The sequence below is a fragment of the Larimichthys crocea genome, chromosome II (genome assembly GCF_000972845.2).
Source record: "Larimichthys crocea isolate SSNF chromosome II, L_crocea_2.0, whole genome shotgun sequence".
Classification (NCBI taxonomy): domain Eukaryota; kingdom Metazoa; phylum Chordata; class Actinopteri; family Sciaenidae; genus Larimichthys; species Larimichthys crocea.
The window spans coordinates 11,427,519-11,450,525 of NC_040012.1; the positions used below are offsets into that span (position 1 = coordinate 11,427,519).

General features: G+C 39.7%; 1 protein-coding gene across 2 annotated transcripts in view; it reads right to left on the minus strand.

Moving 5' to 3' along the window:
• The window catches only part of agap3 (ArfGAP with GTPase domain, ankyrin repeat and PH domain 3), a 110,731-nt gene that overhangs the window by 40,131 nt on the left and 47,593 nt on the right, over positions 1 to 23,007 (minus strand). For both annotated transcript variants that reach the window (XM_027287835.1, XM_019273232.2), the window contains exons 2-9: positions 22,572 to 22,630; positions 19,532 to 19,619; positions 16,220 to 16,305; positions 13,302 to 13,443; positions 12,680 to 12,814; positions 9,439 to 9,566; positions 8,949 to 9,104; positions 3,760 to 3,843 (exon numbers count right to left, since the gene is read on the minus strand). In XM_027287835.1, the coding sequence (XP_027143636.1) occupies positions 3,760 to 3,843; positions 8,949 to 9,104; positions 9,439 to 9,566; positions 12,680 to 12,814; positions 13,302 to 13,443; positions 16,220 to 16,305; positions 19,532 to 19,619; positions 22,572 to 22,630 (878 nt within the window). The remainder of the gene's footprint in view (positions 1 to 3,759; positions 3,844 to 8,948; positions 9,105 to 9,438; positions 9,567 to 12,679; positions 12,815 to 13,301; positions 13,444 to 16,219; positions 16,306 to 19,531; positions 19,620 to 22,571; positions 22,631 to 23,007) is intronic.

Genomic DNA, 23,007 nt, shown 5'->3' on the forward strand with positions numbered 1-23,007 from the left:
GCCAGGAGGCTCTCTGGGGTTAAATAGTGAGGAGGGGCACGCTTAATTAGGGGATTAAGCAGGGGCAATGTTTGTGCTTTTACAGCCAGGGCCTGTGTGTGTGTGTGTGTGTGTGTGTGTGTGTATGTGTGAGCTAAAAAGGGAGGGGGATTGAAGGGGTAGTGTATTTTGCTACCCAGGCCCATCCTGCGGGCTTTAATCCTGATTAACACATCAGGCAGAGCTGACCCTCGGTGACCTGGGCACCAGGCTGTTTGCCGACAATCATCTTAATCCGAACCCCGACTCATCTAAGGGTGGGGGCGAGTACTGACTGTTGGCTGCATGCTGGGACTGAAGTTGGTTTTATTCATATCTTACCAATATACCTGTTTATAGCTTCTATGTTGAGCTGGACCTCAAATATTTTGTATTAAAATGACTAAATCTACTAAAATCATTAAATTACAGTAGAGTATAGAATAATTTCTTGGGCCACTGAGAAAACAGACCAGCATCAATGATGTCTACGAGTAGCTGAAGCTTAATAAAAAAATATCTACTAAATAATTAGTAATAAAATAAAAGTCTGTTGTCCTTGTGGGTGAGAAGGGGAGGCAAAGGAGGCAAAAAAAAAGTGTTGAACATGTTGTAGATACTCTGATAATTATTGCTTCATAAATTCACTGTGCTCAAAAGCAAAAGTCATACAATTAAATAAAATATAATTGTTTATTTTAATACCAGGAAGCCTTGGTTATCCATTTTGTAATTATTGATACTTCCGATGATCTTTCAGGAAGAAACATTGCGTCGTTCAGATCGATAAGTTGCTGACTGCCCAGACTCTTCTCAATTTAGTCAATAAAAGGACTGTAAACACTTTTTAAATGGTTCTCTAATCATACAAAGTAAATGAAGCAGTCAAAGGGCCTCTGGCAACTTTATAATACATGTTTTACAAGCAAATATGTCTCATCTCGCGGCCCTAGTGAGGCATAAATAAATCTATACACGCAATCAGTGTGGAGCTTCATATATTTATCAGAGCTGTGAAGCAGATCAATAAAGATACTGAAACAATAACGTGAAAATCTTTACACGCACAGACTAATTTTTCAGTTATTTTATTTGAGCGGTTGTTGTCCATCACGGCTGCGGTATATCTTTCATAAAGCACGTCACTTTCAGTAATTGGAAGCTTGACAAATGATTTGAGATATATCATCATAATTGTTTAATAATCGTTCACCACGTTGGATTGAGCAGTGCACTCTTTATGTGATAGTTTGACACCACCATGGAAGCATGTGTGCAGCCCTGTGCTTCCTTACAACACTGACACACACACACACACACACACACACACACACACAAAGAGATGAGTGTGTTCAGCCTGTGCGACATAAGGAAACAGGCAGATCGTCAGACGTGCTCCTCTGTGTCCACACAATTGTCATATCTACACAGAGGAGATAGTGTCTTTGCCTCTTTTGTCAGACGACCAGCAGAGAAGCTGCATCCTGCCACTGTGGCTGACTGATAGGTCGGCCCTTTGTGACAGGCCGTGGAGAAGAGGAGGGGGGGACGGGACTGTGTGTTGGTGTCTGTTGGGTTGGGTTGGGTAAGGGGAGGGGGTCGATGATGGGGCAAGAATGCACTCACTGCTGAGGAGTCGCCAACAGCTCCTGAGTGCATTGTTATCCTCACTCAGTATTTTTATAGATGGGAGGGGGGTCAGAGCAGAGGGGAGAGGAGGTGGAGGTGAAGGTGGAGGGGGGGCATGTGTGTAATTTGGCCCGGGTGGGGGGGGGCGAGTGGTAATTAAGCACACATTGACGCTTTGATCTCCTTGATTGTGCATTTGACTGGGCTGGAGATCAGCTAGTCACACCACTAATCCCCCCCCACCTCACTCCATCCCTCCCTCCACATCACATTATAGCCAAACTCCCCGCCCCCTCCAAAAAGAAATCCTTTGTAGATAAAGAGGGGCTGGTTTATCTTGTCAAAAGTTGCCATGATACTCGGGGAAACTGGTTCTGGACTTTAGAGGGGAGCTCCCTATCATGTGTTTGGATAAGAATGGGAGCGTTTTACAGTAAACATCACCCAGAGGAGGAGGGGTTTTCTAATCTTTAAATAAAAAAATAAAAAAAGGGCTCACCTGCACTCATCAGATTTGTCAGCTTCTGCTGGGAGTTACACTAATCTACATAAAAACCAAGGGCTTTACAGAGATTAAATAAAAATGATGTTTGTAGACTGTAGAACGTTTTTTAAAGGTATTTTGCGCACAAATAAAAATAATTTAATCTAATCTTCTGTTGTGTTAATTAAGTACAGCCTAAAAGAAATGTCACAAGACTTATTTTTATTTCATAATATCATGAAACGTTTGCATCTATTACACGATCCTCTGCTATCAGTGGCAGGCAGATAGATGACTGATAGACCCTGTACCTGTTAAACCGGTTTTCCCAAAGCGTTATTTTCTGATTGAGTGAGGGGGATTGGAAGCATCACCCTGCCATTATTTCAGATGGACCAAAGCATATGCAATTTTCTTTCAAAGGGAATGAGAAGGTCTGGTTCAACACTTTCAAAAAAAAAAGAAAGAAAGGACATTATCTTCCATCATTTGCAGGTAAAGAGGATAATATAAGGATGCTGACCCATTTTCGAAAGCCCTTGTATAATCATGAGTGATTACTAATCAATGTGTCAATTACTTCTCGTTCGGTTACAGTCGGACCTTTAGAAAAGATCCTTACTCAAATGTGTAATTCAGTGTTTGGTAACCTAAACTGGTCCTTTAAAGCAATGCATGAATACATAAAAAAAGAAAAATAATATAAAATTACAATAAGAATAAAAATGGCAGCAAAAAGACTGGAAAAAAATCTAACTATGCTAAAATACAAATCTCTCTGATGTCAGTGAGTATTTAATGTAGCACCACGAAACAGATTTTGAAATTACCTAAAAAAAATAGTTTAAAGAAAATTATGTCTTTTGGGATATCTAATGAAAATTTCAGCTAATAACAGCTGTCAAAGTTGATTATATGGATATGTATGAATGAAAATTTATTCAAAAATATGCTACCGCCACACACAATTATGAGCAATAATAATAAGTAACATTTCCACTGGGAATGTTCATATTATATTAAAAAAGGCGCAATCCATGATGCAAATGCAAGATTATTATCACAAATGATCACAGGAATCTAACCCTACATAATAATGTTAAAAAGTCCACTGACATTTTTATGTTTTCTGAAGCTGTTATTAGTTTGTTTACATTGGTAGCATTTGTAAACACACAATTAAAACAGGCCAATATTTTTCAGTCAGAAACACACAAATACTTGTTTATTTTCAATATATATAAGACGTGATATGTCAATTTCCCCTGAAATTTCTGAGATCAGAAATTAGCTGATTGTTGCTTATAATATCTATATATAGATATATATTTTAATCTGATAGTTAATCTATACAAACAAACAGGAACGTTTCTTTGCAAATAACCTTTCTGATGTTATGTCTTTGCCCTCAGCTCTTGTACTTGTGCTGAGCTACACTTGTACTGGCTTGTTATGTTGTGTTATGTCGCCATCTAGTGGTTGGAGTTACACATGGCTTTACCCAAACCCCGCAGGTTAACTGGCCTATCTATTGTGTGAATCTTTAAACATCTAATGACACAGAAAGGGATCATACTTACCCAGGGACCTATGAGAAATGTAGGGTAAAAATGAGGAAAACTGCTTACCTGTTTGATAGGTATGGCCCTTCCACTGCCTATGCTGTCTGTTTTACTGTCAACGCTCTTTGCCTGTTCACTGGCTTTCCGTGACTGCAAGAAAACAAGAAAGTCAGTCAACAACTGAAGCGACACACTGACGGCAAAGCAAAGAGTGGGAGTTGTGGGGTTGTGAGGTGAGGGTCTTTATTTTTTTGGGGCGTGGTTGTGTATGTTGAGGTGTGTGTGTGAAGGAGTGAGAAAGAGAGACTGCGGGTCAGAAGAGGGGGGAAGTGAGGATTTGTGTTTTGAGCATTTGTGGAGAAACTCGACGTTGCAAAATAAAAGTCTCAAAAGAAGCTCAAAATTAACAGACAAGCAGACCAGCGGAAACAAACAGCAGTAACACTGACGTGCAAGTTCAAAAGAAAAAATTAAAAGAGAGACCAAACCAAGACCACACTAGACACATCTCAACACAGAGGAGACCAAGGACGACCACACATTGAGTCATGACTCAGCCCTGAAACTCTTTGGGGGATCCTTCCCTCTGTTTGAGACCCAGAGTGGGCCCTTAGTGGACCTGCAGTCCAACTGCTGCTACACCAGTGTAGCCTCAGCTGTGCCTTTAGCATAGTTGCACAGATAAGGGCTTTTGTAACACGTGAAATAGTCAAAAGTTCATCACAGGTTAAAGGGAGAGAAGGGAAAATGGTTATTTTTATAAAAGACATGTAGCTTCCTCCGATCTTTGACCTGCAAAACCTGGTGGGACATAAAATTATTTTGCAAATATCACACTTCAAGCGTCAAATAAGTAAGAAAAACCCATGAACATGTTAAGTTTCTGGTCATGCCTGTGTAGGGACAAATGGTTAGACAGTAAATATTACCTCACATGGAAATAGATCATTTAAAAACCTTCCCACCCCAAAACAAATAAAGAGATGAGATACAGGCAGGGACAGACATGAGTGTGTATGGTCTCACTCAGAACATGAGAAATGTCCAGTCACCAATGGAGAAGAGGTAGAGTCTGAGTTCAAGTAAACCAACTCTGGTGTTTATATTTTTTCCAACATTTTATTTTTTTTAATGATGACTTGTTTAGCTTCTATACAGACACCATACAAAGCAAGTCACAAATTCACTTCAAAATATTCAACAGATTGAGCCAAACATTGCAGTTCCCACAAAATATAGGATGAACAATAAAGGCATTATTTCATATACTCCTTATATGTATGTACTTTTTATAGAGTACCATTGTAAATAAAATACAATACAAGATATACAGCAGTCTATATTTTCGTCAATCCGTTCATGATAGAAAAGCGATTATGCAAGAGTTCATAATCTCTGTACCAAACCTAAACTGAGAAAAAATAAAATAAATAAATGAATAAAAAACAAGTGAATGTGCAAAAATAAATAACTCAAAATAAATAAAAGGAAAACAAACGTTAAGTTTAACTACATTCATACAAGTCGGTGCAACCCAGTTTCATTTGTTGGCAACTTTCAGTGTAATATCTCTCTGTAATACCTCAAAAACCCCACACACTCTACCCTGATTTTTATGAAGGCCTTCATAAAATTACCCAAAGTTTCTCTGATCTAAAATACCTCTATTATAATACATTTATACCACATTTTCAATTCCATTCAATACTTCAATACTCGCTGAAAAATGAGAAGGAATCAAATAAAAACGTACCAAATGAATGTAGGAAAATCTAAAAGGAAGAACAAAAAACAACTTGGCACCTCTAGTCCTTGAGTCCTCATTTATGGCAAAAGGCAGTGTGATGTCATGTAAGGAAAGGTTGAGTCCTTTGGGCGGCTGGATAACAGTTCCAAGAGTGACTTGACTGTACAGCGTGTGTTTTTTTTTGTATGAGATGTCTGAATGAGAGTTTGGGGGCGGGGAGGTTGGGGGTGGACGGGGCATTTCCAGAAGAGTCCCTACAGTCTGTCTCACTTCGTGATATTTGTCAGTCTACTTTGAGTGCACTCAAACACTCAAATGGACTCGACTTTAGGCAGCGTTTGACGCAAAGTCCTATGGTTTCCGTATAGTGCAACTTCTATGCATTACCCTAAATGCAGTAAAGCACCCAGGGTAACGCAGCGACAAGCTGTAAGTCCTCAATAAATAATCTCTTCTCTATCAGGATTGGCAAAGCAGGGGGACTCTTTTTTTTTTTTTTTAAACCATCATGCTCTTCTAATTCGGAAGGAGTTGGAAAGCCCTTTTTGTTGAAGAAAGGTTGGAAACAGAAGCACAAATCTGCAAATATTGAAAAACAGTGTCAAATGGTTATTTTTTTGTTTGTTTGTTTGTTTGTTTGTTTTGGTTATGTTTCGTTTCATACGTGGAGATCGAGTAACAAGTCAAGGGACTAAAAACATGAAATGGCCAACACCAAATGGCAGACATTAATAAATGGATTAAACGATTATGAAGGAATGAGTGGGATGGAATTAAGTATAAAAAATGCCGTAGTATTCATCTAAATTCCTAAACCGTGTGCTTTTCAACACAAATAGAGACAGACAGCCTGAAGACTTCAGGACACTACAGACAGATTACAAAACAGATCGTTTATTGACCATGGAAGCACTAGGAAAGAATAATGTGTACTGTGCTGACACCTAGTGGCCGAGGACAGTTATGGTAAATTCTGGCTTGAAATGATTGTGGTTGGTGAAATTGATTTGTGAGAGGTGAAAAGATGGAGTGATACGATTTCTTTGTAGTAAAGCTTTGAGTTTTATTTACTTACTTAAAAAAAAAAAGAAGTCAGATATTTTAAGGGGTCTTTTCTAGTAAACTACTTAATATTTTTGTAATCAGACTTAATTTGGGCCAATAATTCTGAACCAAATTTATTTTTACTTAGTAAACTACACATATCAAAAGGATTTTTTTCTTCTTTTCAAGAGTCCCAATGCCAGTGCCACAAACGTGACAAATGTTACTTTTATATCTGATTACAAGTGGACTAGATTATATTTATATTAGAACAAAATAGCTCGTTTGTAATGACTAAAGTGAGCCTGATTTTGATCCATCAAAGCTTGTCTACTGATGACATTAAGGCATATTTTCTTTCATTGAGTACTTCTATTGAAATTCCCCAAATCAACATAAAGTGAACTACTTACAAGAGTATGGGTAAAAAACACGACAGGCTTTCTGAATGGCAGCCTGCTGTCTATCAGTGAGTAGCAGGACTTTTAGAGAACTAACACAGATTTTATTTTTTAAACGGACAAGGCTCGGAAAGGGACATCCTCGATATTGTTGTGTGGATGAAATATTTTCTCTTTCTTGTTGTTTTGTAAAATGGCAAAAAAAGGTTTGGCACTGCGAGTCTTCCTCTCCTTAGCCCATCGCACTCTTCAAGTGTCACTGAAGAAATGTCGACATCGCCCTGTTAACTTTCCGTCCCCTCCTCCTCCTCCTCCTCTGCTTCCTCCTCCTCCTCCTTCTTTCCTCCCTCGCCCTCCCTCCTCCCACCCTCGGCTCGCTGCTCCTCAGAAGGTCATGAGCTGAAACTCCCGCTCGGCTTGCCACTCCGGCACCCACACTGGGTAGGTGGCGTGCTTCGGCATCTCCATGACGCGGACGGGGAGAGGCTCATTTCTCTGGTGGACATGGTTAGTCACTACCTAGCAGGGGGGAAGGGAGACAACAAGGGGAGCTAGCACACAGCCTGTACTGCTCAGAGGCCACAAAGCCTGCAGCTTCCACAGCAGCTGGGGTAACAGGGTGAAGGCAGTAGGAGGAAACAGAGGAGGAGGAGGAGGAAGAGGAGGGGGTAGATAGGGAGGTTAGAGAAGGAGTTAGTTAGAAAGAGATGGGGGAGAAGGAAGCAGACGGGGAAGAAGACAACAGGGAAAGAGCTGAAGCAGAGGAAGACAGGTGGATGAGAGGGGACATTTTAGAGGTGGGGGAGGGCGGATGTACCAGGGAGGAGAGATGTAATCTCACATGGCCTGACCTCCGTCTCATGAAGCTCACAAAGTTCTGGAGAAAACTTTCAGATAACCGAACCTTTGGAAAAGCTGACTCAGCCATTAAGTTAGTTTGAAAACACACGCTGACTCTTTTGGAGATACAAACAGGCTCTCTGTGGAATTATTACATTGATTTGAAGAATAACAACTCCATTTTTGGCAGAATTTCTCCAGACCTCCCTAAGCTTGAAGAGGCCGAGGTCTGGCTACATGAGATTAGGAAAGGCTTAGCAGCAAAGAAGAAGGCTGGTGTAGGAGGGGAGAGAGAGGAGGAAAGGGGGGAGCAGGCTGGGTAGAAGAAGAGGGCAGAGGCTACAAGTAAAAGACAAGTTTAGGACAGCTAAGGAAATTAGAGTGGTTAGTGCACACATATGCTATTGGTTAGAGCAAAGGGCAAATACGACAGGACACGGGGTAAAGAGGAGGCAGACAGGGGTTGGGATACTGGTGTCGTAGTGAATCTTGGTGGTTGAGATCGGATTTGGGCCAGAGTAGAAGTAAGTGGGATGAGGACTTGGACTGGGAGTTATCTAGATTCAGCAAGATGGTTTCGTGGCTGGGAGAGCGTTTCTATCTGGAACGTTGGAGTGTTGGAGGGTGCGGGGCATGCGTTATTAGCAGCGTGTAAACAGGGCATTGGCTGGCTCGGACTTTTAGTTTAGCTTGGTCGGGCAGGAGAGGTGGCATTGGCGGTTTGTCGCTGCCGTCTCCTCCCCGAAAGGGATGTCACTGCAAAGAAAGGATCTAGTAAAAATAAGAGGGGTGGGGGAAGGTGGGGAGGGGGGGTCAAAGATTTAGACAGTGCAGAGGGCCTAGTTTGCCATGGGTGAGATGAGAAACTTAATCCATGTGCACTACATCCAATTAGAAAAAGGAAAAGGACATGAAAAGAGTTGACGTTATTTTTTCCACAGTGCTTATCTTTGATATTTGCTTCGAACGAAGGGTTAGCTTTTTTCTCTTTTTTTTTTTTGGAGCATTTCGGGGATCTAATATAATTTCTATTTAGTCTTTTTCTCCTTTGCCCATTGTGCTGTGTGAACATGACGCTTTCTTTGCCTGCATCGGAGGCAGGAGAGGTGGCTTTGATTGCATTTCGAGCTACCTGTCTCCCTCTGGTGGACAAAGTGTTTTTGGCAACATGCCTTCTAGTAGTGTGAGTGGGTGTTGCTTTGCATCAGCTGTCGCATACTTACTGTGAAAATGTTGGAGCGGCGCTTTGACTGCTTGCGGATGGGCGTGGGTGTGTTGGAGGCGGCGATGGTCTCAATGCGCATCTCCCGCTGACTTATGCTGGGGGTGGAGGGAACAGAGGAGGAGTAGTCGCTGAATGCACCCCCACCATTGGCCGCCTGGGGAAGGAGAGAGATTAAGAGGGACCGACGGAAACAAAAGGAAAGGACGACGAGAGAGAGAATGAAAGGCAGAAAAGGAGAGGGAATAAAAACAATAAAACAAGCAGGTAAATTTAGGAGACTGTGAATATGATGTGGTGATTTGATTCCTCTTTCTAATAAAAGAAGTTATGATCATGCAAAGAGTTACATAAACTCTGTGTGTGTGTGTGTGTGTGTGTGTGTGTGTGTGTGTGTGTGTGCGCGCGCGCTGGAGACTTCTTTACATAACAGTTAATAAAGTAACTACAGGTTCAGTAAGTAAAACTGTCTTGGATGATTTGGCTCTCACCTGGTTAATGTGAACAGAGGGGATAGACGCAGCGGGGACTGATGAGTGGCTGGGAGAGTTAGGGAGAGATTTGCATGGACCAATAGAGAGCTGCTGCTTTTTCCTCATGGCCACAACCTTCTGGGCAACTGGAGAGGAGAATGACAAAGACACAGTAACAGACTGTTCATTAATCCTGTTAAATGCTCATATAAATTATTTCCAGTAAAAGGACTGGTTGGGGGACTGGTTCATTAAGCAAAGAGAACGTAGAAACCAGAATCACCAGAATAATGTGGCTCCATTTTGACTTTGTTGAGTGAAAGTGGATAAAGTTACCTAAAATAAGCTACAATAATTTCATTTGAATAATTTTCCTTCAGTATCTCCGTTTACAAAAGACTTGGACTATGACTTAGATGACTTAGTGCAGTTAATAATCAATACACAGTAGATAAACTGGTGGTCGTTCAACTAATATGTAAAAGGCACCTTTCTATAATAGTTCCAAATAATAAAAAATAAAATAGAGATATTTGTGAGATTTAAAAAAATAACATATTTAAACAATTTCTATTAACTAGCCATGCAGACAGATTGCTTTGGTTTTATTTGCAAATATTATGTTAAGAGTCCTGCCGCTCATGTTAGAGAATGATAAGTTACAGGTAAAATATTAGCACATGCTTTCAGAAAATATGTGGGTGACCCTTTAATAGTATTTTGTGTTTGCATGAAGGACTTGTGTAAAGCATCTACACACAGATGATGTTCACAGTTAGAAGAAAAACAAGTTATGGACATGCATATATATCGAATAATAGCTCTTGATGAGCTTTTTCTTACCCTTGAAAGGGTGAATTAGTTGAGTTATTAAAAAAAAAAACCCACACAAAACACTGAACTATTCAGGGCTAAGTGGACCTAAGTGCACTTACAAGATGTTCAATAAATGTCGAAATATTGCTCATAAAGCTTCATAAGCATGTAAATGGCAATATAGTTAAACATTAAAGACTGAATTTAATTAACATATACAGGACAAAGTATGGTAAGTTGGTCAAATGTTATTTATGCCCCCCTCTTTAGCATTTTAAGCTGTTTAATTTTCAAAGTTTTCACGTTCACTTGAGATACTGTCAAAATTTCTACCTTCATTTAGGACTGCTGTAAATGTGGGTGCACACAACTAAGGGCGACTACAGCTGCAAGTTTACACATATACATGAACATTAAGACATGTCCATAAAGTCTTTATAATGTGCTAAAAACAGAGAAAGAATGTATTTATAAACAGAAAAGTAACAGTATATAAATCAAATGAAGCTCAACAAAGTAAGCAAAGTTAATTCCAGCCAGACGAAGAGGCATATATGAGGAAATTATCACAACAACCTTGGACTATTTGTTTTCCAGTCAGGTAATAAGCAACATACTGCAAGCTGGATTATACATATCTCCTGGGAGAAAAAAAAAAAAAGCAACCTCTATTTTCAAGGAAAGTAATCAAACAAAATGATACTTGCAATTTTTTCCCTATCATTCACTGAGCTCTACAGAGTGATGTTAGCCAAATGAGAACGTTGTCGCCATCTGAACAACCTGATTTGCCATGCAATTGGTGCAGCCCGTCATTTAATTCGCAGCACACACGAGTGAGAGGCTAGGTGGAGCGGGAGAGAGGGAAGGAGGGAGGGAGGGAGGGAGGTGATGTTCACGGCTGTGTGACGTGAATTAGCACTGAGGGAAAGAGAAATGATTTGAAGTTGCGCTGACAGCTGGGACCATAACGCCCGGCTGCCTGCTACAGCATGGCAAATAGAGAAAGAAGGCAGGAGTGATACAGAGCGACTTCTCCAGGCAGCCAGCACTCCTTCATCTCTTTTAATTATTTCAAATTGGGCTTCAGGAAGCAATTAAGGCAGAGAGGAAAGACAACGTGCCTGTGCATCAAGTCAATGAAATGCAAAGTGAACGTTGTGTTACATATTCAGATGTTTTGTGAAGGGATGACAGGCTTTCAAAAGGAGTTGCAGCCTTAGGGGATAATGTGCCTAGGATGAAGCAGCCAAGTTTCCAAATGACAGTTTCATGACTTCAATTATGGATTCAGGGGAAAAAACTCAAGACTTTCCAAATACTTCTGAGAAACATTAAGAGGGCATTTCAGCATTTATATACAACTGGAAATTAACTGGTCTCTAGCTTAGAGCTGCACATTTATATGAAATCCTACTTCATGATATTAGCTTCCATGATGAATAATTGACAATTGCGTTTATTTCATCCAACATGCACGTTGCATCATTAATTGAAGTGAGCCTGTTAATGTGCATTGCCAATAATAGCAACTGAGCGCACAGCATAAAGAACATTACTGTAATTAATAATAATATATAATTAATATAATAAAACACTCTACATGCATGTTGCTAGCAATAACTCATGAACAGCATGAATCACTTTACAATTAGCAGAGAGTGAAGAGAAAAACAAAACATCATAATTAGTCAGTTTCGGCACAAATTCTGCTCGTTCAACAGAGCGAACACACTGAAGTTTTCAAAAAAAGACGTTGATCTAAAATTATCGAGTTGACCTAATGTTTTGTCAGAAGATATGACTGATGAATGACCTCGTAGTTTTGAACATAATTAAGTTAGACATAAGACATTATTTGACCCTGAATCATTGTTCATATAAATGCTGCAAGAAATTGTCAAGAAATCCTGCTGCCTTTTCGTCCAACTTTGCTGAAGCTGTTCATTTAAACTGTGTCTAGATTCTGAACACAGCCTTTGGGGTTTGCTTTGTTTTACTGAGGCATGATAATATGGAAATAAGGCAAAAATGAGAGCTGCAACCAACAACAATTAACTAAAGGTTAATTTGTTTGTTATTATTCCTTTCTCTGTCAGAATAGTCACAATGACTAGTTGACATTTTGAAATTGGTTATGTGTGACAAAATATTCACCTTGAGAAATTCAAACAGGAGAATTTTGTTGTTTTACAAATTACTTACAAACAATTGATCAATTATAAAAAATAATTCCATGTCATGCCACTCGGCTCGACAGATGTTTTTACTTACAAAAGGAACAAATACAGTTCAGCACAGCCAAGTTATCAACTATGTCTCATGTAGCAGTAGGTGGTAAACCAGTGAAGTGTGCTGCACTCTAAACCATCATCAACATATCAAATGTACACCTTGTACTTCCTGTCTAACCCATCTCCACTTTTTTTGACACCCCTCTCACCGTCCTGGAAGACTCTCTCCACGTTCAGGCCATAGGTGGAGCAGGTCTCATAATATGTGCAGCGCTTCAAGTCGTTTGACAACTTTCTAGCCCGCGAGTCATCAATCACTCTGGGGTTGGCAGCACTGATTGCATCTAAGAGGGTGAGAAAACATATTACTCAAACATTTAATAACAGGTGATGTTCTGTAATTTGTTACTGTTAATACATTTCACCAAAAAAACAACACTGAACAGGCTTAATCATTCCCGGAAACAGCTGGGCACTGGAGTCTTGAACAAACTTTAACAAACATTTGTTGGGGACTATCCGGCTGTATGTAAAATAAACTACAGTGCCTCATTGTAATGAAAGAACATGTCACCAACAGTGTGAGAGATCTATTACACACAGAGATAAGGTACTGAATTTCAGGTTTTGGTTACACATACAATATGTACTGGAAAGATTCATTAATTTTTAGTTTTGGTAGTGGGATTTGTTGACATTACAATAATATTCTCTAAGAGTAAAGACAATTTAACAACAGAGTTCTTCTTGTGTAAAGTGTGACGTTCCAGTATGGAGAAAGCAATAACTTAACAAAACATATATACAGTATATAAGATGTAGGGCAAGTACCTTGTGTTCCAACGAGGACCATGGGGACCTCAGCTGTGTTCCTGTAGCTGGATAGGCGCAAGAAGTAATTGTAGACTGTCTGGAAGCTGATCTCATCCTCCAGGCTAAAGACGAAAACCACCGCATCAACCCAGGCGGCAAACTGAGGACAGAGCAGAGGTGGTATAATATGTTGAAGCACTGTGAAATATGAGCAGCCTCATTATTGCATATGAAAATTCAGACAACTGTTTTGTTTTTCTTCTTCTTTCAGTCATAGGCTGCACCTGGAACAAAAATACTATTTTGCTTATTGTTACTTTATTTGGATGTTTGAGCTTCACTGTCCAGAATGATGTGCGTGCAGAGTTTGACACTGGAAGTTTGAGACGTGTCCAAACTACGTCACAAGTAGCCAATCATGATCTAAATATGCATTGTATAAGTTTCATTTAACATTTTCTGTGGAGTATTTAAACTCTTAACAATGAGCATATTCATAGATTCTTAGTTCTTTAATGAGGGATGTAAATTAAGTTGTGTTTTCAACAAGGTAATTGAACTTTTTTTGTGGGAAAACTACGAGACACAATTTATTTTAAATATTTTTATGTCCTAAAACATGTTTTAAATGAAGACTGCTTGTAATGTGTCCCTGAAATAGGCCATGTTGTTGCTTTTTGGGGCTGATGTTCACATCTAAGGACAGTAGGGGGCAGTGTAGCAACAGCCATAGTACACAAAGTGTGTTGTTTTCAGACAAGATAGCAGTACATGACAGTGAATGATCAAACACTACTACTATATTCTTATCTGTATTCCCACTGCTATCATAATCTAGGAATCTTTGTATTTGCTGCACCATATACATTCATAATATCTGTGTAGTTTATGATCAAACCGAGGAGAAATGTTTCCCTTGAGTGGAGGAAATCAATCCTAATCACCATCCATTGTAGGAGAGAAGCTAAGCAGAACTCACAGTAGTAGTAACAGTGACAATGAAGTGATAACTATTCCCTTGTATCGCCCTCTTCTTCATTCAGCTTTCAGATCTCGCTTAGACCCCCAAAGGGAATGAATGAATGGCAAATCAAGCCTCCAAGCCACAACTCTACTTAGCCTCCTGTGAGTGTGAACATAATGGAGGCCTTTAATTATGCCACTAATTATACAGGCAGCTGACAACTGAGCAGAACGCATTTCTATTCCCTAATCTTACTGAGCGTAATGCAAACGTAAATCAGAGCTTTGCCAGGCCAGGTATGAGTAGATTCTAATAGGAACGCATGGGAAATTCACCCTGAGCTTACATGTGACCAGAAACATTAAATCTTGTGAATGAAGCCACAAGCGAGGTTTGTATTCTCAGGTGTTTGGGTATAGTTTGTTTTATTGAATCTAGATTCCAGATTCTTGCGTTTCTGCTTCATTGATAGTGACTGTCAAGTCAGACAGGAGACACAGGGGAAGTGAAAGGTGCAAGGGCCTGGGCTGAATTTAAACACAGTCCTCTATGGTAAAGACTCAGCCTTGATACATGGTACACGCTCTGTAAAGGTTAGCTACTAGGGCACCCCCCATTTAAGTTTAGTTTCAGCAGCTACAAAAGACTTTATATTTAAGAAATAAAACTCCAAGAGTGACACTAAAAAAGACTCTAATCCTACACTACTACTACATATTTGCATGTCAATTAAAGTGCTAAGCAAAGTGAATCCACTGACATTACTGTTTGCTAATAAAAAGAAAGGGTGTTTGTAGCGGTGGAAAGTAACTAAAGGACATTTACTCAAGTAATATTCTTCATTCTGCATTTCTACTTGCAGCCAAAACAAACCCAACACATCAACGGTACCATCCGACAAATGTAAGCCCAATATTCAGTCGCCTTTTAACCCCATTTTGGTCTCCTGATGGAAATATCTGTCTCTGTAATGACTAAATGTTCCACTATTTTTCACCGGCTAGTCGCTACAGTTTGTTTTTATCACAGCTTCTTGCTGAAAAAAGCCATCTGTAGCATCCGGAGATGAGGCTGCTGAACCAAAACTGTAACGTCATAAAAACAAAACAATGAGCTAAAAGATGCTAAAACGCTTCAGCTGAGCTGAAGAAGGTCATAACCCTCTGTGAAAATAGCAATATCTCCGTGACAATATCACTTGATCCATTGTTAATATAAAAACACTGCAAACATTAAAAACAGGAGGAGATACTTGTGCTTTTACTTTATGCTACTTTGTGTTTAAATTGTAACATTGCAGATTAAGATACAAAACATGATTAACAAATAAAATATGATCCATTGTTCTAGTCTGAAACCATCAATTGGTACACAGTATATAAGACAACTTGAAAACAGGATGATCCAGATACCGTCCAATCATGAATAATGCTCCTATGAATCACTGACTGTTCGGAAAACCCCGACTGGAAGAAGTAGTATGAGACACAGATGCTCTATCTTAAATAAATCCTTTAAGAGCTGTAAACGGGAGGTAAAACCCAATTCTGTCTAGTAAAACAAGCACCAGGGAAAACTGAAGACAAGAGACTGATTCTGCTCTGTTGTTGCACAAGGCTTGACGACCAAGAAGAACTTCTTTTGGAAAAACACGAAAGAGTGACAAGTCAAGTCTCAGTATCAGAATATCACCTGGCATGTTCTCTGATGAAACTGCACTACTCTTCATAGTAATAGAGCGATTAGGAGCAGTGTTGTCCCTTTGACCACAAAAATGATTTTGGCTGGGATTACTCATTGATCTGTTGCTGCTGTCCCTTAAGTGCTTTTGCTAGAACAACCACAGAGTGCTGTCACAAAGCTCCAAACAGACCAGCAGAGATGTAATGGTCTGTCTCAGTTCCTGTCTGCATGACAGTTTTTGTTTGGACACATCTTACTTCATCTTTTTTTGGATCCAGAACATTCTTACCTGCAGTTCTGGAGGCCCTCCTTCATCTCTGATCAGAAGTAGGTAGCTCTGTCCATCCACCACTATTTCTTTCTTGAACCGTCCGCCTGAAGAAAAAGAAGAAGAAGAAGACAACATTAATTCAAATTTAGTTTTTGTTCCATTCTTACAAAACAAGTCAACTTTTTCTTCAGATAATAACTGACCACCAGGGGTTTGCAGACACATTTCACACTCACTGATCACAAAAACAACGAGGATGTTCCGGATTTAATATCAAAACACAGCTTGACATGGCTCATAAAAGTTTGATGAGATGCGTCCAAGTTTAAGTATAATTCTCAGTTTAGCCCTCCTGAATATGTTGCTGTTAGGATCGCATGTCGACAGGAAACCAGGTCTCTTTGGAGCCAATTACGTGGGCGAGAAATTGCCATTTAGCGTGTCTAACGCACAGCTGCTGAGGGAACCAGTTGAGCGCCACTGTCACTGCACTGCCACAAGTCCTGGAAAAGCCCAACAAACATTATCAGACTGCAAGTTCAGTCTTCATCACTTCACTGCATGAGTAGTCGGTTCAAAGTTTGGTTTTCACAGCATTAACGGCGTAAGTCATTACACTTTGCAAGAAAATGATAAGTCAAGGATAATAATTAAAGCAAAAAGACTAAAAGAGTAGAAAGGAAGCGATGAGAGATAAAATCAGAGACAAGAAAAATGTAAAAAATCATTTTTATTCTGAGCTAGCGTGCCTCAGGTCATATCACGTCTACAGGATAGTAGTGAGAAAACACTTAGCCCCCATGCAGCCTTGAGTCTCTCTCCCCTTTCTTCATTTTTTTCTAATACAAATGCATATTCCTTGCTGCTAGCAAAACTGGCTGCAGATAAAGAAGAGACCAATGGGAGAACTACGCACTAAATTAGATTTTGCATATTATTTGAATGGTTTGTGATCCAGTGGAGATTAAAAACATTCAAATGAGAAAGTTGTGAGGGTAAAGATGTCCCTTGGAGTGAAATCAGTGTCTTATGAATACGAAAGCAATTTGACGAAATTGAATAACGGGACAAAATTGAAGGTCTAGGAATGATGCTACAAAAAAACTGATGCCGGAGACAGAACATGTGCCCGCAGAATGAAGCTACACCTGTTACACTTATCATATAAAAAGCTTAGCTAACATATCTGCTTATGAAACTTCCCGGAAATCTGATTAGATAATAGAGCAGAGGAGATCATGCTTTTCAACCAGCATGATCTCCTCTGCCAGCAAGAACTACAGATCTTACATCACAGAAGAGCCATGAGGGCCATACAGTAGCCGGGCTCTGTAATTTTTAAGAGGCAGACAGTATTCCTGTCTCAGCAAGCAGTACATATCCACTTGAGCCACACTTCCACCCAGTTAAGTCCACTTCAGCCCGCCTGGCAAACAGGGGATTCTCCCAGCCTAGCTGAGCTATGATGGTTTTGTAACAGAGAGAGAGATTCATGCATCACCAGCCAGCTTTTTTCTTAAAAACAAAAACAAATCAAAGTCACAAAGCTTTGGAGATCCAGACAAAGGACTAAGAAACTATGTGTCTCTGTGTCTCCGAATCGTGTTTGAAAAGAGGGAGAATCTCATTACACTAGACAGCGAGACTGGATCTGAAAAACCAGATTCATCAGAATTTTAAATTTGTACGGAGCTTGGCAGCATGTACATACAGTACGCCACAACAGACTATGGAAAGTCTCTCTGAAACAAAGCATACGGCCGTGGTGAAAACATCGAATTTGAAGTAAACATTTCAGTTACATAATCATCCGGGAAGATGCTGTTGTCTTTATTTAGAGCTGAGCCGATATAATGCATCCAAAGAAAAAAAGCCTGTGAATAAATGAGGTGGAGTACTGCATTAAAACACACTCCTTTATCTCGATGGAAAGTAATTATGAATTATTTCAATGTGTAGCTCAGCCTCCCCATTAAAGAGAGGCGACAAATAACCTTGCAGGCAGCCTACAGAGAGAGGGTGAGTTGGTAGGCATGGTTAACACGCAGTAAGCATACTCTGCTTACACGGAGGCTTAGACCTTGACACAGAGCCACAATCCAACGGAGCTCCATCCGGCGTTGGCATGGCAACACACCCCAGTACCTTTTTTCAGATATCATAGAGAAAAGCCCAGGAACAAAACGCTGAAGAAAACAGCAATCGCTGAACCTTCGTCTGCTGGGCGACGCTTTCTGCAATGTAAATATCCAATCTAGAGCAAAGCCGGCGTTAAAAGCACATCGAAGAAAAGAAGAAAAAAAAAAAGGGGGCCGGAGCAGATGCTAATTATGAGACAGGTATGTTGTATTACAGCGATGTGAGGGAACACACACACACATACACACACATATCTGAGCCGACATGTTTCCTTGATTACAGCAACAATGCTTGTTGTGTTTTCTACAGAATTTCCGCCATTGATTTCTCAAGAACTAATTAAGCTATGAGGCTTTTTTCTCCCTCGGTGCAGCAAAATGCCAGAAACTAATTATGCGCTTCGTGTCTCATCGTCACTATAATTACACTAAAATGAAACACTGCAAACCCCTTGAAGATCATCAGTTAACTCTGGGTTTGCCAACATTTTTTTGGTGGAGTTCTGAGAGGAGGGTTTACAATTCAGGCCAGAAGGGGGCATTCTCATTATGATTTTCCTGATAAACTGAAGAACATCTGATTTTCAAATCTCTCAGAGTGAATTAAAAAAGACGAGGGGTCTCTCTCCGTTCTCATATAGACCCTACCAAACATGATAAACTGTCTCGTTCTCCACCAGGACTTCCAGGAAGTAAATGGTTTATGATTGTGATAAAAACATTTACAGTCCCAGAGAAATGATGGGGTTCAGTTTTACTCTCATGAATAATCTCCACAGCGGTGATTTACTGGAAATGTTGTGCTTTGTTATTATCTTGCCAGTTTTATTGGAGGAGGAAACGGAAATTTATAAAAAATTTACTCAGCCAAATATCAAATCTGGCATCCAGAAGCTTGATATAATCAAGCACAAAGCATTTTAATTCAAACTAATCAGAAAAAGGCAATGCAGCATCACGCTTCATGTAAATATACTAATATATTATCTATTTTTAGCAGTCAAGGTCAACATAGTTGGTTGATTGAACGCTTCTCTTAATTTGCCACTATGGAAAATAGTATTTTCTGATAGCAGTGACCTTAAGGCCATCAGAGTGAGAGTAAACATGCTTCAATGATGACTTTCTTTGATTATCTGACATGTTTATAATGACATTCTGACCCACATCTCCTCCAACACCAGACTCTTACCTTCAGGAGACTCCTCCTGCACATATGTGCCTGTCAAGTACCGGTGGACCAAGGCTGACTTCCCACTGGACAGATTTCCCACAATGCCCTGCAAGGTCAAGAGTGAAAATACTGTGATTATTACTGACGGGCAGAATATGACAGGAACAAAACGCAAACATATGTAGACTTAAAGGACCTGACAAGAAGTACTCAGCACAAGGTTCTTGTACCCTGTATGTGTGTGTAAGAGAAGCTTTCAACCTTGCTCAGCAGCCACATCCGCCAAGACATGAAATGTGCTTGAAAGCTTTAGAAAGTATAAACGTTAATGGACCTCGTGTGGCGAACCTTTTGGTCAAGCTGCTGTTTTCAGTGTCAAGAATGAACCTTCAGGCTCAGTCATAATCGTGGTTTTAAACAATTATCTACAAACTGCTTTTTATAACAGCCAACAATAAAACTGCACCGAGAGAACATTTACCATGGAACAGTGTGAAAACAATAACAGAAATGTGGTAATTTCTTTTATTTACAAAGGTTGCTGTTTGGCTGACATGTATCAAATCTTAGTTGTACGAGTTTCCTTGAATGTACCACCCAGAAAATGTTCATGCTCACAGCAGCGATCATTATCATTAGAGTCAAACAGACATTTTGGTTCATTACTTTATTACAAATACTGACATATATTTAAGACTTGTTGCACAAAGAAGAAGTATTTAGGATACTTTGAAAAGGCGGATCTTTACTAGTTTGCCCACCAGTAAGAAATTTCCTGCTCAGTCCATATCACAGCTCTTTAATAACCAAATTAAGGGTGGGCAATCTGGCCAAAAATTTATATCACAATCTATTTAATCGCAATCATGATCTACAATCTAAACTGTGATTGTTTTATTCAATTTTGAAATGCCCTCTGGACTAGCCAGACCTGATGAGCCTATGAATTTCTCAATTTGCAACATCAAGACACAATATTGCATTAAAGATCCAAAATGTGATTAAAGCAGAAGCCAAACGATAAAATAATCATACAATAATCACAATCCAATTGCACTGTTTACAATGTGTTACCTAAAGAGGAGCCACGTGAATTAACGTGAAGCAAAGCCTCTACATCACTCTACATCAAACTATTGGCTTGTTTATGTAGCAAGGATCCACTATCCACTGAGTTTATGTGAAATAAAAACAGAAGTAAGAGGAGATTAAATACAGCAATCTGTATGACATACATTAGATCACGATCTATCACAAACCATCCTGACCAAATCTAAGGGGTTCTTAAATTTAACGGTTTTATGTTGCGTGTATAATTTATAAAATGAATATTGGCCTCATTCTTTTGAACTATATTATATTAGCATCTGTCTGAAACATGCAATATTGTTTGGGCTGTATTTACCATCAAACCACAAAAGTTCATATGGTTTGTCGTTAAGGAACAAAACCCTAAAAAACGCTATTTGATGCTTTACACAGGCCGTTTGAGGCTTAAAAAAATTACGAGGAAAGTCCTCATAACATACTTTCTGTTCGGTTGCAGTCTTCCCCCCGCTTCCTCTCCCTAGTGTCTAGACCAGACCTAACTACAGCGCCTTCAGGGTGATGCATGGCAGAGGGTGGGCTGATGATGCCAGCATGTCTGGGAAGAACAAAGGCTGCAACATGCCTCATCTCCTCCCTCTCGTCGTCCTCCTCCTCTACCCACCATCGCCCTCTTCTTCTTCAGATCATTAGTGGGTGTTAGAGTCAGGTATGGTTCTAATTATAGGGACTTTTGAGGCGCAAGAGAAAAGATCTGTTTAAGGCCTTTCCCAGCCTACCCTCTCTATAATTGAAGTATATATATACACACACACACACACACACACACACACACACATGCACACACATGCACACACCATGAGGTACCCCAGAAAAATAAAGTATGAATAAGCTTTAAGTTAGCAAAAGTTGTAGGCTGTGTGTGGTGAAAGCTATGAGTCAACAAAAATCGACTTTGAAAGTACCACTGAACCAGAGCTCCTGCTGTTTTAACTGTTCAGCTTTGTGACCTGCTGGTATATAGCCTTCATGAAACCATACAGCTGTATCAGCACTGTTCCAGCACACATCCTTTACTCTTCTTTGTAGATTTGATTTGGGAATATTAAAAACAAAAAAAAAAAGTGCTTTTTAAAAAAAATCAAAAGACGGCCATGAAATCTCACCACAGTTTAGTTGCCATTGCAAAATGACAACAGCAGAGTACAGCTCACAGACGGTTTCTCACAATTTAACTGATCTGCAGGAAGTGTTTTGAACCCATTATCACTGTAGCATGTAAAACGTAACCTGATTTTGCAATCATATCAAAAAGGCTCCTTTCCAGTGTGACCTTGTTGCTGAACTGCAGTTTGTTGAACATTTTTTGAAAGAAGCAAAATCTAATTCAGACTTTCTGGGTCCATTTAACAACCCCCTGTGTGGAAGCTGCCAATTAACACCTTAGAAACATTTAAAAAAAGGAAAAAGACATGTTTAAAGTGTTTGAAGCAAAAAAAGAGAGAGAGAAAAAATGTTCTTGAGCTCCCGGTGAATTCTCTTCCTTTCATTTCATTGAAGTTTTTCTCTCTTTTGCAAGGCGCCACAACAATGAATTCACCTAACATGGAAATATTATATCAACTGTCAGAAATGTGGAGTGCACTTTTTCAAGGCGGCTAGTCTTGTGTGGAAGGCATTAAATCATGTGAGGATGTTAGTTGTGCATTTGGCAGTGGCTGTGCGTGTGCTGTGGGATCAGAGCCAGGATGTGTCACTAGTCTAGCCCAAAACTGTCACTCATCTCGCGTCCTGCTGCAAGCCACCCTGCATCTCCATGCCAACGCATCTCATTAAAAATCACCCTCTACGTGCCAGGGAAAAGTCCGGCCAATTTCTCAACTGTTCTCTCTCATGTAAAATGCAAAAGCCGGTATTACATGGGCAGGACATGCTTTCTCACTGACATTTAAATCTATCAGTAAGATGAGAACTAATAAACATACAGTAGGTAGTCTTAGAAGTTACTCACCACTTTCAGCTCCGGCACTGACCGACTCAATGTCCATTCTTGACTGTTGACGAAAGAGTCTAAAAAGGAAAAAGATTAAAAAATTAAAAAAAGAAATTAAGTCAAGCAGCACTGAGAAATAAATCCATATGTTTTTGTCCCATTTTAACCCAGCTCCAGATAATTAAGAGCATTTCACATAAGATGATGACAAAGTGACTTTACAGCTACAGTTTATAGATTGTAAAATGTGCAATAAGTTTTATGATGGATTGTTCGGCTGTTATATAGATAAGTCTCTCTACAATCTGCTCAGGTATTTACAGTTTGACCTATAGCAGGATCGATTTTTGTGATCGTTTTAAAAAGGATTGTTCAGTGTCGTTTCACCTGTTTCTTCATCATCGTCTTCATTTATTTCCTGCACAGTTAACCAGCGTCAAACTTTTATGGAGTT